The sequence below is a fragment of the Meleagris gallopavo genome, chromosome 4 (genome assembly GCF_000146605.3).
Source record: "Meleagris gallopavo isolate NT-WF06-2002-E0010 breed Aviagen turkey brand Nicholas breeding stock chromosome 4, Turkey_5.1, whole genome shotgun sequence".
NCBI lineage: Eukaryota > Metazoa > Chordata > Aves > Galliformes > Phasianidae > Meleagris > Meleagris gallopavo.
In genome coordinates, this window is record NC_015014.2 from 33494597 (window position 1) to 33514954 (window position 20358).

A 20358-nucleotide genomic window follows, 5' to 3' on the forward strand; every position below is an offset into this window, starting at 1 on the left:
TCTGGTATGGAAGAATGGTTTGAATTTCTTTTACTATAAATGTGTTGATCTCTGTGTCTGCATTACTGTTGTTTTAGCATGTGTTACCTAAAGCTGCTGTCTTTTTAAACCTTCCTCTACCACATTCTGTTATCTGGAGTGACTGCTCTGATACTGTGTGCCAAAGTATTAATCACCTTTCAAAACTTTATGTGCCTGCAGGAGATGGAAATTTTTGTTTACAATAGCCTTTGATCCTTTGCTTTTATCTGCCATTTATACAGAATCCAGCAACACCAGTTTCTAAACTATCTAGGAACAAAATGAAATATAACCTAAAGTCACCATTTAAAAGCAAGTTGTGGCAGTATCTTCAGTATTAAGACGTGTAAGGGAATGGTTGTATGTTGAGATATGGTGGTTATTAACCATTGAAAGGGACCACGAGATTGCTGAATGTACCACAGTAACACTCTTGAGTTTAGAAAGAGTCCTATTACTGGTTTTACAACATACTGCTGTAAAGGAAATAAGTTAATAAAAGCCACAGAGATGTACAATTTCCCATTGCCTTTGACTAATGCTTTTAGAGAAAGAACATATAAAAATGATCTTAGTTGAAGATGAGGGGATTTCCTTAGGAAGAACACTTTTAAAATGTGTTCAAGAATGTCTTGCTCCAATCCAGTGACCTCAGGTTGTTTTCTCAGAGTGAGAAATGTCACCCCAGATGAATGGAAGACCAGAGAGCAAAATGCCCAAGCTACTTCTGGGATTTAATGTTTTGTAGTTTTTTGTTTTTTTTTTTTGTTTGTTTTTTTGTTCTTTTTGTTTGTTTGTTGGTTTGGTTTTTTTTTTTTTTTTTTTTTTTGTGATGGAATTCAATTGCTAGAGGTTCTGAATCTCATAGCAATGCTCACAAATAATTACTTAGCTTAGGTGCGGCCCACTTAAGGTAGCTGGACCAAAAGAATTGGGCTACCCTGCAGGACAGAAAAACTCAACCTGTATAACTCGCACCAGGGTGATGTGGTGAGGAGGCCTTGGGTGAGACTATCTCAAATCACTCTAGGTCTGGGAGCTGACTTGAATGGCTTCACCACTGCACTGGTGAAGGTAATGCTATGTGAGTAATGCTGGGCTTCCCATTTAGCAAGTGCAGGTGAGGTTGTCTTAGGGCCCAATGCCACAACCACATGATGCTGAACAGAAACTGCTAACCCCCCACAATGTAACACCCACATGGATCTGGGGCACAGATTTTGAAAATACTCCATTTCTGTCTTGTCTGGATAATCCTCTCATATATGTTACATTTTCCTTCACTATTTCTCTCTGATTTGCAAAAGCTGGATACGTCTTTTCAGGAAAATCAGATGAGCTAAATTTGAATGTCTGCTAGCACTTGAAAAACTAATAGATAGTGATGGGACATCTATTAGACTAACTGGCTGTCTGCTGTGATTTAAGGCAGCTTTAAAAGTAAGATGCACAGAAAGGTATTACATAGATTTAGAGTAAGGTTGTAATTCATAGGTAGATACATATACCTAGGTTATAAACTAATCTTCAGTACTTAATCTTTTTGTTTGTTGGTTTTCTTTTTAAGGTTATAATTGCAGGGGAAGCACACAAGGGAAATAAAGCTATTTGCTATAGCCTCCTACTGCTCCAAGCACTTGTCTCTTTTTTCCCTTAATAAAAAGAATAAAAAGAGCAGCCTTATCTCCACTACAGCAAATGGCTTTTCCTTGCATCATTTAAAACATTTAACAACCTTTTCATTTACCATTCAATGAATTTTTACATTTTTTTTATTGTTCCCCAGTGCCTACACATTCCCTCTGTCTATGTTTTATGAGTGAAATCTGAATAACACAAAGGTGCTTTTTCCATAAAATTAAGGTCATATAAGGTGGAAATAGCAGCCTAAGATCAGGAGAGCCTTCATTTTTATTGTCCTTTCTTTTGGTAACAGGAAACAGCTCTAAGGTGGTTTTCTTGTAGGATGTTATATGGGAATTCTTGCCTTCATCAATTTCTGTTGATGTTGTCTCATTGCTTATGTAATAGGGAACTGTATTAGAAATGATTGGATCTAGCTTCTAATGGTGAACTTCCTCTCTAATGTGGTTATTAGCTTTGCCACACTCATTTCTCTGTCTTGCACAATCATATAGTGAAGTAGATATTATTCTTGATTTTACAAATAGGGAAAATTAGATTCATATATTTTATAGTAGGAAGGGGGTGATTATTCTGACTGTTATGATGTTATGAACTGGGAGAACTCTGAGGAGTAGCCCTGCTGAGAAGGACTTAAGGATCCTGGTGAATGAAAAACTGAACATGAGCCAGCAGTGTGCTCTTGCAGACTGGAAGGCCAATGGTGTCCTCGGTTCCATCAAAAGAGGGGTGGCCAGCAGGGACAGTGAGGTGATTGTCCCTCTCTGTTCTGCCCTCATGAGACCCTAGCTGGCGTAACGCATTCAAGTCTGGGCCCCGACACAAGAAAGATGTGGAGCTGTTGGAGGGGGTCCAGAGGAGCGGCAGTGAAAAGAAGGTCATCAGATTATCTAGAGAGCCAGAAAATACAATTCTCTTCTGAAGTGCAGTGGAGGCGTCACCCTTCACTGTCTTTTTCTGCTACAAGGTACATTTTTTTCCCTGTCCACTGACAATCAGGATAGCTCCTATGAAATGCCTGCCTTTCCACTGTTTTCACTTGGTAACCTGCAAGCATGACCCAGTAGAAGGCATCTCTCTAAATTCAACTCAGTGCCAATAGCAAAGCAGCTAGCTCTTACTGGGTACATTAGGTCTTACTTTGTATTTTCTTTCATTTTTTTAAAATCCGGGATCTATTATGTCTTGTGCTAAGTTGGCAATTTACAATTCACAGTTGAGGTGTTAGTTGACAATGACATTGATAAGCTTACTTTTTTACACAATACTGTTTGATATCATTTGGTTTTACTCTATTCGGTATCATTTGCCATCATGATCATCCAGTTTCAATAATGCTTTAGGTAATGTAGCCTAAACGTTTGCTGTACTTGAATTCCATGATATTCCCTCTATACAAAGGGACAAGTAACTGCAGTGAAGAGTGGTTACTTTCTGTGAATTTTTCCTTATATTTTAAAACATTTTTGCATGATTTATTTTAAAAACATATGGAAATGTCATGTATATGCCTTAAGGACAGCAACTATAGTTTTTGTGATGATCCTTCATTTTTTCCACAATCTTCAGCTCAATCTTGAATCTTGGAATTTTTCCTTAGCCTTAGCTATAGAGATGTTCAATGTTTCAGATGAACTTGCAGTTTTTGACAGTCCTTGAATCTGGGAGAAAAATGCTTTGTCTCATCCAAAAAAAACCTTACTGTCTCTATTGTATAAAGGTCATATTTCCAACAAATTGTTAGATGTTTCTTTAAGACTTCATTGTCATATAGTGTGGGAAACACATTATGACTTCAGGGTTTACTTTTTCCTCTTGTTAACTGTCAAACACGTTAAACTAAGTATGATTAGGAAAGAGCTCTTTCTGAAGCGAATGCAGAAAAAAAAATCCTTTCATGGAGGATTCAGACACTGCCAAAACTAGATTTAATTTCAGTTCAGGACAAAATTCAAAATTTAGAGCCCAAAATATTTCAGTAAGAATAACTATAATGGCAGAAACCAATGGGTGGGCAGCCAGCTGGGGAACAGGGTGGACTTTTTGGCCAGAAAAAAGGTTTCCATTCAGACTTCATTGACACTAAACTGTGTGCTTAATGTTCATTGAATTGACAAACATCAAGGAAGCAATGTTGTGTTGAAACTTGGTTCTAAACTGCTTTAAAACCCATTTTCAAATTCTGGCTTCTGTTCTCTGTGGTATGGAGGCAGTAATGAAAAGCCAGGTCGACTGAAATATGTGACAGCATGCCAACTGATTTCAAAAGGGCTAGGCTGCAGTGGAAGTTGATAGGAAGTATGTTGGGTGAGAATGGTGGGCTGGGGAGGAGGACCACTGACAATTCCCCCTGACCAGAATCTGAGATAGTAACAGGAAGTGGTGGAAGTTAATAGATTTGTGATTGGATAGAGGTGAGATCATTGCCTTTTCTTTCCTTACTTTGATACCATATTGACTTCATAAACATCTTGGTGAAAATCCAGTGAAATTACATAAAAATGTATTTGAGTTATAATAAAAAATCAATTGAATTGCTGTCCAAGACCTCATAAAGTTGCTGTGGTGTTTCCAGATTTTCTGTAAGGAAAGGAGAATTTCTTTTGTGTGATCTTTCATCTGTGTATTAGCAGTACGCCATACAGTGTGCAGGAACAGAATGGGTAGGAAGTGCTCTGACTTCTCATACATCTCAGGCACAACTGAGTCCAACTTTCAATCAAAGTTTATAAAATTAAGAGCAGAAGTGGGTAGCAGTATCTTCCCCTTGCTAAAGCCATTTCTGTGAGCGCAAAAATGTTTCAACTCTGTATCAAGCATGGTCAAGATGTGCCTGCATCATAGCTGTTTATTTTACATCAAAAAACATGACAGTTTGAACTGACTGCTTTGTGTAACTATTTCTTGATCTGGACCATTTGAGACTGTAAAAAATACAGTAATGAAAACGACAATAGTGGCCATTCTGTTTCTGTGAGAGAAGCAGAAGAGCATTTCAGCTTGGCAAACATGTAAGTGCGTAGGTGGGCTTCTCACTCATGCAGCAAAAAGAGAACAGCTGTAGGTAGCCAGTGAGTTACTTCTGCGTCAACAATGGCAGGCTTTTTTTTTTTCCAGTGGGATGAAATCATTCATAATGTGCCCTAAGTGCGCTATCAAAGTATAACCTTGAAACTAAGTTTCAGAAACTTCCCAAACAGCAAAAATATATCCTCTCCAGAATACTGGAGTCCTAAACTGTTTTGAGCACTTTCAAAATTGCCTTTTATTTCCCTGTTTCCTTTCTTCCTTGTAGTGGTCTTTTCTCTCCTCAATAATATTTACATGGCAATTAAGCCCTTCACAAGTCACTGAGGATCTGGTACTTTAAGCTGCTGTCTTTACATTATATTAAATTTTCTCTAACTCATTTCCTTATTTTTCCCTTATGGAAAAACCCTATACAAACAATTCTTCAGTGAACAATAAAACGATTTGAATGGCAGCCATCCAATCTGGTCTTTCTATAGATAAGTGCCTTGGATATGCATGAGAAGCAATGAAATTTTTATTATTCAGACATGTTATTGGTGTAGCCAAAGGGGTTTTCCTCTTCTGAATGGGGGTAGGTCAGGTGAAAAGATGCATGTATGACTTCTGCTGTACCCCTACAAATTTCCACGGGAGGCTAAGAAAAAGGATCCTCCCCCTTCAATTTTTCCATTGACTACATCTATCTACCTCCACAGCACTTTTTCTTGTGCCTGCCTTGCTGTGATGAGAATGGCATTACATGAATGTCACTAATGTTTGCAAGGATTCAAAATGAAACAGTATGATCGTTTGAGTTAAGGTGGCTGGCAAATTGAAGAGTGTGGGCAGTCCGATGTAATGATTGGCAACCCTGCTATGGCAGAGGGGATAGAACCAGATGATCATTGAGGTCCCTTTCAACCCAAGCCATTCTATGTTTTCACCACCAATTCTTAAGAATCATCAATGATCCTGTTCCCTATTAGTGTTTTAAGCAAGTAGCTGGTCCTGCAGTGAGTAGAGCAATGCACCTCTACCTGTGCCTGCTTCGGGCTTAGTCGTTAAAAGGCTCTGTAAACAGCCCAGTACTACAGTGAATGTGTGTGATTCAAAATGACTTAGAGATGTTTGTAAACATTTTATCTTTAGTTTGGGGGAATGCTTCACAGAATGTACATTCTTACGTATTTTGTTTGCTACTTGTGGGATGTCATGCAGCCTTTCAGATAAGAAGGGATGTGATCTTAAAGGTTTAGCAATGCTGGCTTTGCCTGGTCCTGGATTAGGAAAAATCTTATTATTCCTGGTTTTCTTGGCAGAAACCACGGTGGTGTTGAACAGGTAATGGATATTAAACTCAGGAAGAGCACACATGGAAAGATTTAATTTAGCTCCTTCATTGTTGCTGAACTGACAGATGACAGCAACATAACAACAAGCTGCTGAACTGTTTCCAGTCCCAAAGAAATTAAGCTTGTTGGTGAGTCCAAATTCAAAAGCTGTGTTTTAGTGAGGTGAAAGCCAAAAATATAGAAGGCTGTATTCACTGTACTTCTTGTGAATGAATTACAGGGGAAGAAGTGATGTTATTCCCTTGTTACTTGTCCCTCCAGTGAAAAAAGTTTTTCTCCTCAGATGCACATCTCTTGACTTCAGTTTCTTTTGCTGCTTGGAAGGATTTGAGTACATGGCATTTGTCTCCCAAGATGGTGCTCTAACAGTTTGCTACTGTGAGCTTGTAGATTGCTATCAGCTTCTCCTGTCTAGAACGTTCTGCTTTTTATTAGCACATAGATAGGACTAAACGAGAGATCAAACTAGAGATCATAAGTGGTCTGATGTAGAGCTGAATGAATATGATGTTGTTCTGAAAAGGAGATGATGTTTGTGCCTTTTATTCATTTTAATCAGGCAGACAGTAATTCTGAACTCCATAGGTAATAGCTTGAACCATCAAGCTGAAGTCATTAATGTTTTCTTTAACAAAGAGATAGTAAATACTCAATATGCAGTGGAATAGATATGCATTGCAAAAGACTAGAGAAATCACCATGCAAATCCAGCAGTTGAAATGCTTGTCCTGGAGGTACAAACGCAGTTAAACTCCCTTCAGGCAGAAGAAAGATTTGAGCCTTGGTCTCCTACATCCTGACCCTGGCCTGTTGCCTCCTGGCTATTATTGCAAGTGTTTCCAGAAAAGTTTTGTTTAAACAAAACCACAGTGAATTAGATGTGAATTTGCAGATGATTACTGTGTGAGTGCATGTGAGAGGCAGAGGCTAAAATGATGTGACAAAAAAAGATCTACCTTGCTCTACTGAGCAGCTGTGATATTTCTGCTAGGAGCATGAAAATATTTCCAGGGCACCTGAATCACTGGTATTTCCAGTACAGAAGACAACAGGAGCTTCATAAACATGTTTGAACTGCTTCTTGCCCTTGGTGGAAAGCTGCCCAGGTTTTGTTGTTATCAAAACCGAAACCAATACAAGAGTCAGGCTGAAAGATCTCAATGTGCCTAGAAATGAGATTCGTAGTAAGTAACAGAATGACAGCGTTAACTTTTATTGACTTGAAACTTGATTAACAAGCTATTATGTGCAGTGGACTGTAGCCTGAGATGAACAGCTTGTCCTGAAACTGCTGCATCACTTCTCGTCTGGGTGGAGGGGAAGATGTTTCTGCAGAGTCCTCCTCTATACGCCCTCTTCCTCAAAGAGAAAATCCGAAATGATAACGTGATATTTCTTGCCTGGGTAGAGCACTGAAAGTCACTTCTGATGAAGGGACTTCGGCTGGTTGGGCTGAGTGCTATTTCTGTTGGGAAACCTTTAAAACAAATTCTAATTAAAAAGCATTCCTAGAAATGGTTCCCTGACCTATCTACTCCTTACAGTAAATTATTCTACTTCTAGATTAAAACTTGTGTTTTGTACCCTTTGAGTTGATACAACTTTTCCACTGTGCTCGACCACCACTTTTCCCACCACACGCCTCTTGCTGGTGAGTGGGCGTGCCATTGTGTCACTGTTCCATGGCCATCAGAAGAGTGAGAGGGAATCCTCTGTGGTCTCTGATAAGCAGTGCTTTCAAGTAGATCTGTGTGGGCTGTGTTTATTTGTTAGAGATGAGTGTGTCCTCAACGCTAGAGTGACTTTAAGAAAGGGGTTTCCCTAAGCCTGGTGTGTAGGTTAAATCTTGAGATAGATATATATTTGCTTCCAAACCACTTAGTTGTTATTTGATTCAGAGAGCCTTGATTGAGACAAGAGCATACCAGCCCAGCAGCGTGGAGGTGAGCACCTTGCCTAAAATGGTGAGTAACTGCTGCGTTTGAAGCTGGCATCCCTAGGTCTCTACCTAGCCTCAGGGTGAAGTCATGTGCCTCTTTGCCCTTTTCATTTGCCAAAAAGATCTCAAATCCCAAGCCTGATGTCTTAATAGCTTTTTTTTTTTTTAATTACTTCTTAATTTCTTTATAATTATTGTGTATAAATCATGTAATTTATGCACATTTATACTCTGTTATAGCAGAGCTTTTACACTTTTCCTGCACGAAGACGGACAGTGAAAGGTAAAGGATTATTGCCTGGTAGAGGGTTAGGGCTATTTCAAACATTTAAGTAAATCTAACGATATGAAGATTCAGTGCATGTCTGTTGGTTGCACCTATACTTCCTTGGGTAGGGTTTCTGCTGAAACCTTTGCAAGTTTTACAAGTTCTGTAGATCATGGTATGTTCCCTGCACTGCTGCTGAGACTGATGAGCAGGCAGAGCATTCCTGTGGTTGGATTTGTGGCTAAGATAGAGGAGGGCCTTTATCCAGATTTGCTATTGTTTTTTTCTAGCCCCTGTAGCCTTGAAGAGTAGTCCAGGTCTCTGGCTTTGAAGCATTCCAGCCCTGAAAAAGGAATGTTTGTATCCACATATCTAGAAATTTCGAGTAGTAAATTTTGGGGTTAACAAGCATAAGCAGGACAAACTATGAGATGAGGTTTGTATGGAGGGAGAAGAAAGCAAAATTTTTTTAACTATTTGTCTGACAAAAGGCAAAGCTTCAGTACTTCTACCTGCTGCAGTGAGAATTAACCCTTCTGTTTTCAGAGCCAAAGGTGCTTGCTACCAGAGGACCTGCACATTGCACTGGGGCAGCTGTAGGAACCTCCTTGCTCTTGTTCCCCCGTCTCAAAATAAAGTAGAAGTTGTAGACACACCTGTGATAATGAGAAAATACAGTACCCCACTAAGATGCCTGGGGAAAGAGAATTTCTTAAAGGGCCATCTTCCCTAGACTTGCTGCTGGATCTGCAGTATGCCAAGATGTACTACCAGCAGATCCTAATTTCTACTAGCAACAGCATCAAGTTTTCAGGAGGGTGGGTACACTGAGTGTGTGCAAGACAACATGCATTTCATGGATATCTGAGTTGCTCAGCACTGGAGCTCCTGCCAGCTAAGAAACACTGAGCTTTTTTGGGCAACTGTTTTTTCAGATTGTTCCTACCTTACTATGTACTCCTCTCCTTTCTCATTATTTTGTCCTGATATTTTGAAGCTTACTTGGAAAATACAAAATTTAAATATATTGGAGCTAAACTCCTAATCCAAATCAGATTTTTCTTACTTTCTCAACATAAAACTTGCTCCCACAGCTGCACAGCTTTTTTTGTGGGTAGGTCTGCCTCTATCTCGAATGCTTTTCTCATAAACTTCTTTCCAGCCACGTGGGCCCTGCCCTTGGAGTGATCTCCTTTCTGTTAATATGGCAAGTTACCTATTTATACTCCAGAGTACAATTTCCAAAGTCATTGGGCTTACTAGATCTTAAATATTTTTCTTCTTGGCATGAATTGTACAAGAAAGTTCCATTGTTTCTTTCTCCTTTCTTAATGTTACAATTGCTCTGTAGTGAAATCTCCATTGGAAATCCTTCAGGAAAAAAACAAAGCCATTTATATAAAATATGTATTTAATATTGCTTTTATCTTACAGCATGCTTCCTTTCTACCTCTGTATGCTTTGTAATGACTGCTGTCTCTACTGATTAGTATTCACAAAAAATCTATCTTTTCGCTGCATTGTTTAAAGCTGACATTTAACAAACAGTAGTTCTGTCCCATCCTGCCCACCCGCAAGTAAATTTTCATGCTAATTGAATTTAGATGGAGATACTGAGAGCAATTGGAAGGCCTTCACAATATGCTCTTGCAGGAAGGATGCTTAGTTTATAAATGTTCTTCCAAAGAACTGTCTGTTTGGCAGATTTGTTTGACTTATCTATAGTTTCTTGATTAAAAAAAAAACAACAACCCCCCCAAACTTTTAAACAAATCAAATATGATTATTGTTGAAGACTTTATTTTATTTTGTATTTTGTACTTTTTGGAGCTAAGCCATAGTCTTTTAACAACAATTTGCCTTCATAGACTTTGACTACAGTAAGTATCTTCTGAGCTACATAACCTTTGACTACAATAAGTATCTTCATTGACAGCCATCAACTCTGTTGTATAGTGACAGGCTTACATCAAACAAACACCATTTTCTAGAAATGATCTAACAGCATTAAGCATGAGGAGTGGTGTCTGAAAATCAGTGACAGGTGGCATATAAATATCAGAGAGTCTTAAATAAATGAAAGTTAAATTTTATTTTGAAACACAGAAAAATTTGTGATGTTTTGGGTTGCAGTTGCCATACATCTTCTAGCACTTTCCAAGTGTGATGTAAAGCTCTCCAAATCAAAAAAGCTCAGCTGCCCATCCCCTTCACCGATCTCCCAACTTTATAATAATTACAAATTAGTCTTTTCTTGTTTTTTTTTTTGTTTGTTTTTTTGTTTTTTTTTCTTTTACTTTTATGGCTTCCAATGAGGGAAGGGAAACAGAGAATGACTTTGCAGAATTTTAAGAAAATACTGGGGTCATTTTGAGGCATATTGTGTATGGTTATGGCAGCTTGATAATATTTGACTTCCACTCGTCACTTGTTAGATGGCTCTTGCACATTAGAAGCATAGTCATGATATTTTTAGCATGGAATGTATCTTTTGAAGCCTTTCAAATTATATTCTGTGCTTCAGATTCACCTGTGCAGATGCACACACCCTGGGCATGATGGTATCTGTTTTTGGTAGCTTTTGTGCCATTGATTTCTGCTTGGTGTGGTTTATGTTCACCTGGGAATGTTTTTCTCACCTTAAAGACCTTGAGAAACTGCATCTAAATCTGAAAATGTTTGGAAATAGTAAAATGGACCAGTTTTCAAACAAATAAACACGTCTAACAGTTTTCATTTCTTTTAATGCACTGTAAAAGTGATACATTGATATATTTTTTAGTATTTTTTTCATTTATTTATTTATTTTAGCCAAGTCATGTACTTAGAAACAGCAATCTGTACTCCCTGCTTCAACTCGTTTGTGTGCATGTCAGTGGAAACATTTTCAGACCTCCTGCTGTGGAAAGCCAGCACTCGTAAGACCAAAGAACTAAACAGCAGATACTGCCTATCAGTGCAAAGTCACCACCCTATATCATGCACGAGTGCAAATGCAGAGATTACGCTGTGCATTTTATTTCCTGGACAAGTGCTAAACAGCTTACAGTGCAGAGCTTCTCCAGAATCACACTGACTTGATGCTGAAATCCAGACATTTATTTCTGGGTAGAAATAGGGTAGTCAGCCTTTAATTGCCTCTTTCCTCAGTCAGGTCCACTGCAATGGCTTTCTGCTGTTTAGGGTTTTAATTTATCTTTCTGCTGTTTGGGGTTTTACTTTATTTGCTTACTGAATCATTTGTGATTATTTCAGGAAATGTAAATAGGCTACTTACTAAGTTCTGGCTATCATGGATTTGTGGGACGGCATCTACAAATTAGGGTATTTTGCATATTTAACATTCTTATGCTGTGCTACCCTAACCAAGAATAACTGCACTTAAGGGTGAGATCACATTTAACTATTAAATTTTCCTGCATCACACAGTGCAGGTACCAGCTTTGTTGTATCAGAATCAAGCTGAGCAAAACAGAGCTGAGAAACCCAGAAACTTGTCACTTTTGACACAAACGAAGCATCAGATTTACTTTTTTTTTTTAGTTACAAGCTGTCTAATGTTGAATTTTCAGTACTTTACAAGGGAATGACCAGGGAAGGAAAAAAGAGGACTGGGAGATGTTGCGGCTTTTTATGCTGTGCTTGTATGGCTGAAGCTACGTTTTCATCAAGCAGTAGTGCATACAGAAGCAGAAAGACATATAGTGGCTGGTTCAGGGCTGGCTGCACTGAACATTACTGCTGTTTACAAGTATTAAACCTGGAGCAATCCAGAGAGGAAGGCATTGCAGAAATATTATTTCATATTTGACTTCTTCAGAGCTACAGGGCAAACAAGCAAACTTGAAGGCTTTATTCCTTTTTTTAGATTAATTTCAGTTTGGATGTCTTCCATGAAATTTTGTTGGACTTTTTTTTCCCTCTGGTTGCTCTACCATTTTGATCACGTTTACAGTAATAATCCATTTCTTTCCCCCCCCACTCCTCCCACACAGCAGCCATGCGCTGATAATGTGTAACCTGCCAGCTTGTTTATCTGTGGGCTTGTTTGTGATTACATATGTTCCATTTTGTTTTGGAGCTATTTTGCAATCTGGGTATTACTTAAAGATGTTGATTTTGCTTAGTCTGTCTGTGACAGCTAGCCCTAGGTCTTCTGCAGTACAAAAAGTACAAATCAGTGAGAAGGTAACATATCCGTCGGTTTGTTCTCTGTGTGTAATTTGCTAGCATGTGCTTCTGGTTTTTTTTGTGTGTGGGTTTTCTGCTCCCTGCAGCACTGTGACAATGTCAGTTCATGGTAGTGTTTTCTATAACTGAATCAGTGAGCCAACCCAGACAAGATGTGCAGAGGGAACACTAAATCCCTTTCCCTTCTCTGCCTCCTTTCAGCCAGTTCATTTCTGGGAGCCATCTTGCATTGCAGCCCCACAAAATGCTGCTTTGGCACAACAGAAGAATAAGTGACGAAGTGAATAAGAATACGGCTGTGTTTGGGGAAAATGAAGAAAGGTTCAGGAAAATAGGATGCTCTTAAGATAGTGGTAGGCTTGGAGGGCAAAAGAGAATGAGGCAGGAGGCAAAGCTAAAGTACAGATGCTTGTGAAATGCATTTTAATTAATGTTTTGAAATCCTAGCTTGACAAGTGCCTGGGTGGCTGTTATTATTTTTATAATTAATATTTTATAAGAATTAGTGAGTCTTGTCCCTCTTTGGGGAGCTTTTTCTCTCGATGTACACATGGAAATCTTCCTTGTTAATGCATGTTAGTACTCCAAACAAAAAAGTCTCTTACAGCCTGTTCAGGTATATTAAGGAAGTAGTTAGGGCTTGAATTATTATTGGAGGGCTGATAAACTTTTGCATGCTTTTTACTAAACGTTTTCAATTACAGCTAGAACACAAGTATGTAAGAAAAACGGATCCTCTTTTTCTTCGGTGTGTTCCTATTTATTTTTAATAGCCTTGACAGAAAGCAGAAAATATATGTAATTCCGAGCAATCCTTGCCATGACAATTATAAACCTCTATTTTCTACAGAGCCTTAATTCTTTGAAGTAGCTGAATTTTTATCCAACTCAACTTCAATTTGTCTGATCTAATAAAAGCCTTACAGCATTAAATTTCATGGTATCATTGTAAAAGCTTCTAGTTCCTTTTACAACAAAAATGTGCATGTTTTGTGCAATTGTCCAGATGTCTCTTGCTGAGATATGTAACTGTAGATGTAGATGTAGGAAAATTAGTGCTGCCAACACAGGTTGGACTCATTTTGTCATGAAGAACCAAAAATGATTAAAAAAAATAAAAATTAAAAGCCATTCAGAACTGACATACCGACATTACTGACAACAATCAAAAAGCCATTAGAAATGAAAGGCAAAGACATTACCCTGCATCAACACAGTCATCCATTCATTTGGAGGTTAAGGGAAACAGATCAAAGCAGGTGGCCATGCTGCGCTGTTGTTTGGTTGGCAGCAGCCTGGCCATGATCTGCAGTGTACATCACGCTGCTCTTAGCAGTATCAAACTGTCTGCTGCTTTTATGCCAAAGCTTAGATGAACAGATCTGTCACTGCAAGATCATGCAACAATCTTTTTCTTTATCCTTCATTCCCTCTGCCCACACCCCCAAACATTCTTTACTTCCTACTGCATAGATTTTACCAACACTGGTCAGTAACTTTTAACTTTTATCCCTTTAACATGGCATATTTCTTTAGTATGCGGGCTGTCCTACTGTGTCTAACTTTGCATGTGGATCTGAGACTTGAAATATCTAAGCCCATAGAATGAATTAGAGAACGAATGATAGTTTGAATTATGGCACTAGTTTGTTTGTTTGTTTGTGCATGTTTATTTTGCTTTTTGTTGGGACTGTTTATTCTAGGACAACATTTTTTTCAAAATTGGTATCTTGTTAAACACCTAAATGCCAAGTATAATAGCCACAGATTTGCAGGGGTTGGAAGGGACCTCTGGTGATCATAGAGTCCAATCACCTTCTAAAGCAATTTACTGTATCAGGGCACACAGGTAGGTGTTCAGGTGGCTCTTTACTATCTCCAAAGATGGAGACTTCACGGCCTCTCTGGGCAGCCTGTTCCACTGTCTTGTCACTCTCACAACAACAAAGCTCTTTCTTGTGTTCGCATGAAACTTGCCGTGCTCCAGTTCGTGTCCATTGCCTCTTGTTCTGTTGTTGCTCACCACCAAAAAGGGTCTGCCCTTGTCTGCATGACTCCACAATTTAGATACTTATAAACAGTTACGAGATCCCCTCTCAGCCGTATCTTCTCCAGGCTGAACAGTCCCACATCTCTCAGCCTTTCCTCATATAGGATATGCTCCAGGCCCCTCATTATCTTTGTGCTCTGCCATTGAACTCTTTCTAAGAGATCTCTGTCTTTCTTGAGCTGAACAGCCCAGAACTGAACGCAGTAGTCCTGATGTGGCCTCAGCACAGAGGTGAGTGTTCTTTTTAATGTGACCCAAGATGCCATTGGCCACAAGGGCACACTCCTGGCTTCTAGTCAACTTCCAGTTCATATCCTAAAATAAGGCTTCATTCTTACTACCAAGTGTCTGCAGCTCCCACTGAAATCAAGCAAATGCATCTTCCCATACATCAGCATGTTTTTGTTATGATTAAGCAGACACTCATAAAACTCAGACAATCTGGAATCAAGTTTTACATGGAAATGAATTGGTGTTTTTTCTTAATGAGATTCTTGAAACTAGTGATTATATGTATTTAAAATGTGTGAAATGCCTGATGGAATGGGGAATCTGGAGAGGGGAGGGGTGCCAAACATGATCCTCTCCTGGCAAACTTGTATTGTACATCTTTGCTCTGCATATAGGTGAAGCACCATGGTTTTTGTAAAAAAAAGTTCAACTGTGCTTCCACGTTAAGCTGATGTTGCCAGTAAAATAAGTGACTTGTAATTGGTCATAAATACTGGATTTCAATCTTGATGACTCCCTCTTTATTTCATTGCTATTCTTACCATAGGTGTAAGAAAGAGAGGTGTAAAGAGATTTATGAAATCTCTTAGATCAAGATAAAATCTAATCCCCTAGTATTCCAATTACAACTACAATAATGCTATTCTTCTGTCACTTTCTCCTAAAGAAAAGAATAAGACTCACAGACTCCTTTCCTGGTGAAATAGAGGTGTCCCACACACCATGAAGCAACATACTCTGGGCTGCTGTTGGCCTGCAGTACAGGCAGTGGGATGACTTCTAGGGATGAGGTGGCATGACTTGGTCTCTGTACTATCTATTCTCCCATTTGTAATGGAGAGGTGATTGTACTTCCAATGTATGTCCTTTCCTCTGGGAACAGTATTTTTTCTTCTCATTGGAAATGCAGTGCTAGATAGCGGCTAGCCCTGACCAGAGGGAAGCTTATGGAAGCTTGTATAATTTGTGAACAGTGCATTTGTGCACACTAACTTAAGCAAGGCTCCCACCCTTTTCTCTCCAGGTTATTTATATCAGCCCCCTACTCATCCTCTTAAGCTTGAGAGTAGTAGTTTTACTTCATACTTCCATGAAATGTTAATTTTCTGGCTAGTCTGAGGATATACATGAACTCCAAGCATTTAAAACAATTGATTACTTTAAGATGAATAATAATATTCACAAGAATGCCTTTCACATCATTTCCAGTATTTGTGTGAGTACTGGTAGCTTTGCTTCTTGGGGAGATGCCCCCTACCACAGCTGGAGAGTGCTGTTGCTTCTGCCCTTGCAAAACTGCTCCGGTTCCAGTGATGGATTTAAGAGATTATGATGGTGAGCTAGGAGAAAGTAGATTCCTGGCCTACATGTCAGCTGTTTATGGGATGGGAAGAGAAAACAGGAATGCAGACAATGCATGATTATCTCTTCTTGTGATTGTACAATTGAATTTCTTCTGAGATTATTAATATATTTATTTCCACTCTGAATACACTTCACTTCTTTTTTTCTTCCTTCTCCCTGATAGATTCACTGTGAAAAGTTCAAAAGGAAGAATAAAGAGGCAGAGGATCTTCTAGAATTGTGTTCCCATCAGCATGTTGAGATGGAAAGGTATGACCGGTTTCATATCTTTATTTTTCTTGTGGAGAAACTTCTCCTTTTATTTTATTTTTATTTTTTACTTTTTGTCATATGTATTATGCTACTAGAACTGTATAATCAAGCTTTTCCTGCATCTGTCAGTCTATTTTTCTTTCAGAAACTCAGTCTAATACAATTACTTTTTTCCCACTTTAATCTTTCCAGTGGAGGTCTGTGCCATTTCTGTTTAAACAAGTAAAACATGGGCATATTATGTACTGAGAAGAATCATAAAATAGTGTAGGTTGGAAATACTTGGATGTTGTCTGGACCACTGGGTTTAGTCGGATCAGATGGCTTGGAGCCTATCTAGGCAAGTTTTTAATATGCTGACTACAGAGATTTTGTGGCTTCTTGGGTCTGCTTGCTTCTTTGTGAAGTAAAACTAGTTCTACTGATAATGGCAGGAAAAGAGGTTGTACAGTAGGATGGAGAGATAACTCATTCAGATAAGGAGGTCACAGTATGGTTAAGAGTGAGGCTGTGATGATGACAGCCCATTTCTAAAATTCAGTGAGTCATGAGGAGATTAAAGAAAATGAATAATGCTGAGAATTTAAATGAATAGCTGTAATCAGTAAGGTAAGCTCTGACAATAATGATGATAATAAATGTTTCAGGTAGTTGAGGATGGTTAATACCTTTTAAAGCTATCTTTTAATCATAACGTGCAGGTGTGAGAGAGGAAAATAAACAAAATGAAAGGAAAGTGTAGATGTTTTTCTAACGTTTAGGAAATATGTAGTACTGTATCCATCTTTTCTTCTGGAAACATTTTTTTTCTTCAAGTTAGCTTGTGAAATAAGTGGATTTTGAAATCTCTTGGGATTTCCCATTTGCTGAAGACATGTTGTGCTACTGCTAATGTAGTTTGACTCTAATCCATTTCTGATGGCAGGGATGTGTCAGATTCCTTTCAGACAGTGGCAATCCTGGTGAAAGCAGATGCCAGGTGCTGGCAGTTCAAGCACTAGATCTGTGACACAGACAGCTGTGCAGTGAGCTTCCTCTGTGTTTCATTTGGCTGCCTAACAGCTACCATAGGCAAGAAGTTGACTTGAGTCAACAGAGCTGATTATCCTCCTCTGCTACTGTAAGTTAATTTCCTGGCTAAAATTCCAAGTGGTGTTCTGTTTATTTTGTTTGCACTGTCAGTAGACAGTAGAAAATATGTAAGATCTATGGGGGAGAAACTGACCCAAATGAATCTTGGACTTGTTCTACTGCAAAGGTGCCCTGATCAGTGAGGTTTTGGTGATGCATCTACATCCTGACCAAGGGTGAGCTAGGAGGCAGAACAGGCAGTGCATAGGTCTTGTTTGGTTTGCAGTGATGCCTGATTGAGGAAGAGAGAGAGCAGAGGTGTAAAACACCAGTTAAAAACATCAGCCATATAATTGCACCAGGGTGACAGCTTTCCAGGGAAATGCGTGCTTGTAAAGCCTGAATGTACACCTGAGGCTTATGGTGTGGCTGTGGAGCAAGCAGGCAGTGCAGAAAGTGCTGCTGGAGGGTAACCGTTTCAAAAAGGTGCCTGCTGAGGCCAAGAATGTGCCCTAGCACGGCTTCCAGCTTTTCCGTTTATTGGTCTTCATAGAAAGAGAGCACTGGAAACATTAATTTTTGCTCTGCTGTAGATTTGTCTCCCTTTTTGTTGTTTACTCTTAGTTTTCGACTCTTTCAACACTTTCCTGCTGTCTCCCACCAGCTTTCTACAGGTGTGAGTTTCAGTGGAGTAAGGAGTTGATCTACTCAGAAAGCACATACTTGGCTGAGCTTTCTGCTTTGGGTAATTTTCGGGGAAAAACTTCAATTCCCTTTCAATTCCCTCTCCCCTCCCCTGTGGTCCACACACAGCTGCATGAGGCTTGCGAGGGGAGTCTGGGTGACAATGCTCCATGTGCGGTTTCTCCTGGAGATGGTCTCCTGTCACTCGAGGCCTGCGTGAAGCCTGTCAAAGTTAGTGGAACTCAGTCCGTGACGTCCCAAGAGTTTGAATTTTTCCCAAATTCTGCCCATCATGAAGAACTTGAATTGTGGTTTTGGCATTGTAATTAAGCAGAAGATCCTAGTAAAAGGGGAATGATGCAACTAGCTTAGCTGTTGTCTTCTCCCATGTCCCATATTTGTTGAAGGGAACAGCCAAACACTGGAAAACACGAAGTGCCTGCATATCGGTAGCTTTGATTCTCTCTTCTTTGAGGCGGGACAGATTACATGAGCAGCTTCAGTTAATCACCAGACCTATTTTTTGGCTTCTTTTCAGAGAAACCAGATGCGTTTCCATTAAGAACATGCCCCTCTTTTGTTGTTGCGATTTGTGTAATTCTTAAAATTAAGCAAAACTATTAAAGAATAATTGTTTCTGTTCACATTTATGACACAGCTTCTCCAGATGTGGCATTTGACAGCCAAACAGCTGCTGGCTATTAAATGTTCCTTAAAAGCTCCATTCCTTTGTCGTAAAGGGAACAGAAGTGTAGGGACGTTTATGGGGTGACAGGCAGATGTTTTGGCTGAATCGCATTTGAACGAAAGTTTAAGTGGTTTCTCTGCTGTAGTCTCAGTGTACACGCTCTTAATAATCCATATCATACACCTTGCCTTGTGGAGCTCTCTCCTTGGGAATGGAGCAAGATTAGGTATAATCTTGTACTTAGCTCCCAAGTACCAGTGCCAGCCCCTTTTTCCCAGCATCTGGGACCTCTCACTCTAAAGACAGTGCAGTTCTGTGAGGTGGAGCTCAGCTGTTGCTGGTGCCTGGCTTTCCAGCTACACTTTTGAAATACCAGATGAATTTTGTTGTTTCTTTTCTTTCCCTCTTTCTTCTTTATTTATATCCTCACAGTCAACAAAGGCAGGTTCTGTGCGCTTGCACTGGTTGCGGAGCGCTTCATGTCTAATAGATGGTCTCTTATGGCAGTGTGTGAGAAGAGAAATGTAGAATGCATGCAGTTTCATCCCAGGAGATGGGGCTTGGATTCCCAGCCCTAAGCTCCAAGTGGAGATCTGCTTGCTGGGTGTTGAGTACTGGAATAGCACCGCTGATTCTTAGGGAGCTGCACTACATTGTAACTATTGTTTATCGGCTCAGGGACCCATGGTTTGCTAATGGCTTACTAAAGCTCTAGGAGTTCATGAGGTTATGAAAGAGAACAAAAACAACAATAATGAAAAACGCACCCAATTCTATAGCAAAAGTCATCTTGTTTTCTTGGCAAAAGATTTTTCTTCCTGTTGTTTATTAGATTGGCAATTCTTTATCATTTAGTCTTGGGTGGGTAAGATTTTAATATAAAAATCCTAAGATATGTGCATGGAAAAAAGCCTAGAAATTATTATACGAAACTGGATTAAGAGAGCAAAAAACTTTCAAAATCATAGAACATAGGTTAATAGCATAGTTCTATGGATAAACTGTCATTGTAAACAAGTATATGCCTGATGTTATCCTTGTTTCAAATATTTCTAACCCATGCTAGATTAGAAATTCTGTAAGCAGATCTTTTCTTGCCCAAATTCTAAAAGCATTTTCCTGAATGAAATTAAGCACTTATCAAAAATAGGGGAAATATTAGTTGAAATTTTTTGCCTTGAAATTTGCTGCAAATTTTAACTTATCAGAACCAGTTTGTCCTTTGTAATTCAAATTCAGATGTTTACATCTTTCTAAGGATCAGCTCTCTAGACTTGGTTGCAAAAATGGGATGTCTGAAATGCCCACCCAAGGGGATATAGCATGTGTTTAACCCCTACACTCTGGAATTCATTTCCCGTCAAAATATGGCTCTGTGCTGTTGGTGTCTGGCTGTAAATCCTGGCTTAAAAACTTTTCTCACAACTGCTTATGGTGTTTATTTTTGCTTTTGCCAATCACAGGAGAATGACCCCAGAACACCAGCCTATAAATTATTATTACAAATAGTTATATAGTTAATTTAATGAAAGAACGAATAATTCTGGTCAAATAATCAGTCAATTCATAATTTTGCAAGTATATTCCTTG

The 20358-nt window shown here is 39.1% G+C and overlaps 1 protein-coding gene across 7 annotated transcripts in view; it reads left to right on the forward strand.

Moving 5' to 3' along the window:
* The window catches only part of TNIP3 (TNFAIP3 interacting protein 3), a 63191-nt gene that overhangs the window by 1192 nt on the left and 41641 nt on the right, over positions 1-20358 (forward strand). For 3 of the 7 annotated variants that reach the window (XM_031553089.1, XM_031553092.1, XM_010709937.3), the window contains exons 1-2: positions 7976-7993; positions 16237-16322. In XM_031553089.1, the coding sequence (XP_031408949.1) occupies positions 7991-7993; positions 16237-16322 (89 nt within the window). In that variant the 5' untranslated portion in view covers positions 7976-7990. Of the gene's footprint in view, positions 1-7890; positions 7994-16236; positions 16323-20358 lie in introns of those variants that run through there. The other 4 variants (XM_010709938.3, XM_031553090.1, XM_019614740.2 and 1 more) reach the window with 3 other exon arrangements.